The sequence below is a fragment of the Sinocyclocheilus anshuiensis genome, unplaced genomic scaffold, assembly GCF_001515605.1.
Source record: "Sinocyclocheilus anshuiensis isolate Anshui unplaced genomic scaffold, SAMN03320099.WGS_v1.1 scaffold2060, whole genome shotgun sequence".
NCBI lineage: Eukaryota > Metazoa > Chordata > Actinopteri > Cypriniformes > Cyprinidae > Sinocyclocheilus > Sinocyclocheilus anshuiensis.
The window spans coordinates 129,626-132,468 of record NW_015551163.1 but is presented as its reverse complement, the minus strand read 5'-3'; the positions used below and the strand labels follow the sequence as shown (position 1 = coordinate 132,468).

General features: G+C 33.4%; 1 protein-coding gene across 4 annotated transcripts in view; it reads left to right on the top strand.

The window, feature by feature from the left end:
• Positions 1-2,843, top strand: part of LOC107663339 (protein EFR3 homolog A-like) — a 57,913-nt gene that overhangs the window by 16,899 nt on the left and 38,171 nt on the right. For all 4 annotated transcript variants that reach the window (XM_016453548.1, XM_016453546.1, XM_016453545.1 and 1 more), the window contains 2 exons: positions 92-168; positions 1,831-1,958. In XM_016453548.1, the coding sequence (XP_016309034.1) occupies positions 92-168; positions 1,831-1,958 (205 nt within the window). The remainder of the gene's footprint in view (positions 1-91; positions 169-1,830; positions 1,959-2,843) is intronic.

Here is a 2,843-nt window from a genome sequence, read left to right as displayed (position 1 = left end):
GTCAACATTGGCTACCAGAAATCGCTTACCCCACCTTTAAATGCCAAGGTTGTGCATCTTTTGTATGTGTAACACTTCTCATTTTTCACAGGTGTGTGTGGATGTTGTGGTCCTCTGCGGCCACGCTACAAGCGTCTAGTGGATAACATTTTCCCAGAGGACCCCAAGGTAACATATCCCTGGAATAGATGGAAATGCAAGGATTTTCTGGAATATTACAATAATGGAATGGAATATTCCAGGTTGCCAACTTGTATATATGCATTATATCATTATATCTTGGTTTTATAATAATAAAATGAGACATACACTAAATTTAAATAAATAACTACAAATAATTTTAAGTGTGTTATATATTATGATGTAATAATTATTAAATACGTATTTGTTTGAAATTAAAGAATTAAAGTTATTAAAATTCAAATGATAAATATACTATGAAATCATAAAATTCACTCAAATATTTAAAAAAATTTGGAATGTATTTTAAATCTCCGTTTGACGAAGCTATCCATAAATTTTGTAACTGATAGACTCTTGTTCATTGACAAGGCAACGGATATTAGCTGTTCATCTTAAAATGGCTGAAATATTGGCCTGATCAATATCTCACTGTATCATCTGCATTATAAACTGTTTATAGATTCATTCAAGGAGACAGTAGAATTCTGCAGTCAACAAGTCTTGCTCATTTACATAAGTTTTTGGACAGATGCTTTAAATAAATGCTTCTTTAAATACCATCTTCATATCAGAGTTCATGCACTGGGATTCAGACACATTCAAGTTCAAGTGCTGATCAAAATATATTCTTATCGGCTCTTCCTGTCCTCAGAGAACAGCTTAAGTAAATGCCACACATAATAAGAAAGAAGCTGCTTGGACTATCAATCTAAATTTAAAGCACCGTTGACTAGCAGCTGTTCATTATTCATACTGTTGGAGAAAAATATCTTGGCACTGTTATTATGAATATATATTATTAATGCTTTAATTTTGACCTTTGACCAGTTCAGCAGTTTTTGAGAATGTGATATACAACAACACACACACTGGGAAGGCTTTTAACCTTGCAGTTACTCCATATTCATCACATTCATATTTAGCTCTGTTGATTAGAGTGACACACACACAAACACACACACACACACACACACACATGATTGTTTTCTCTGAAGGCGAAGTGTGAGTAATATTCTTATGGGCTGGTGTGACTGTTTCCACCGACACACACACACACACACACACACACACACACAGAGAGAGACAGATTCCCTACAGTCATGTTACGTACCATACGTTAAACTCGTGTTAAGATAATTAGCACTTCGAGAGCTTCAGGAGTTTATTTCTCTTAAGGGATTCTGGGTAAAAGTGATTTTCTACTTATGATACTTTCTGTTGAATAACACTTTTTAAGTTCAGTAGAAATATTCAGTATAAAAATATTCACTGTAAATATCAAAGTTTTTAATACTTTCAAACAATATTTATATTTCAGATATTTTTACTAAGGCATCTCTAGGTACAATTCCAAACTAAAGTAGTCCAGAATAAGATGCTAATAAGATTATTTATAAAACCTGCTCAGAATTTAAGGATTATTTGAACCATTTTTAACAACAGTAGGAGATTTTCTTTAACTGGGAAAATAAAGAATAACAATAAATGAATACAGCACAATAATGCATCTACAGCACAGACACTTAATAGTCCAAGATTATTGCAGAAAGTGGCTATTTCTGGTAAAGAGACACGTTTTCTTGTAAAGTTCCAGTCATATTCTAGTTGTATTTTACAATTTACTGTTCTTTTTTTTTTGTTCCTCAGGATGGACTGGTGAAATCCGATATGGAAAAGCTGACTTTTTATGCAGTGTCAGCACCAGAGAAGCTGGACCGTATCGGAGCGTACCTGGCCGAACGCCTCAGCAGAGATGTGGTACGACATCGCTACGGGTAAGACACGCATGAATACAAGCACACAGTTTTTTCCCACACCGCTATAGTGCCAATGCAGAACTAGCTTTAACACACCTGCCATTAATGAGTGAAATTTTGAATAAATAATTTTTACTGGCCATAAAATTTAATTTTCTATGATAATTATATTTTTGTCCATATGACAACATATGTTATTGTGTTAATAAAGACATATTTAGCTTTTGTTCCTCATATTTCATTTTTGGTATCTTAATTTGATAAATATTCTGCATATGTGTTCTGGATTAAAAAAAAACAGGCATATGATGTATGATGATAATTTGTCCATGGAAGTCAAATTTGTCAAATTTGTTATTCTTACAGTTTTATTATTTATATATGGAGCCCTGCACATGACATGCAAGAAAAAATAAATAAATTGTGCGCATGATTTACTAATTCGTTCCCTCGATCTACTAAAACGTGCACACGATTACTATTTTGTTCCCTCGATTTGCTAAATCGTGCACACAATTTACTAATTCGTTCTCTCGATTTTTTTAAATCGTGTACACGATTTAGCAAAACAAGGGAACGAAATAGTAAATCGTGCAAACAATTTATAAATCGAGGGAACAAAATAGTAAGTCGTGCACACGATTTAGCCTACAATTTTTTTCCTGCATGCCATGTGCGGGGCTCCGTATTTATTTTATTTCTTACTATTTTATTATTTTATTTCTTACTATTTTATTGTTATTTTATTTTCTTGCACGTTTATTTTTACTAGTATTTGGAGTACGAATATGTTCAGTATCTTCAAGTGTTCATTTTGGACCCTGATTCTTGGTGTGTGTGTGTGTGTGTGTGTGTGTGTGTGTGTGTGTGTGTGTGTGTGTGTGTGTGTGTGTGTGTGTGTGT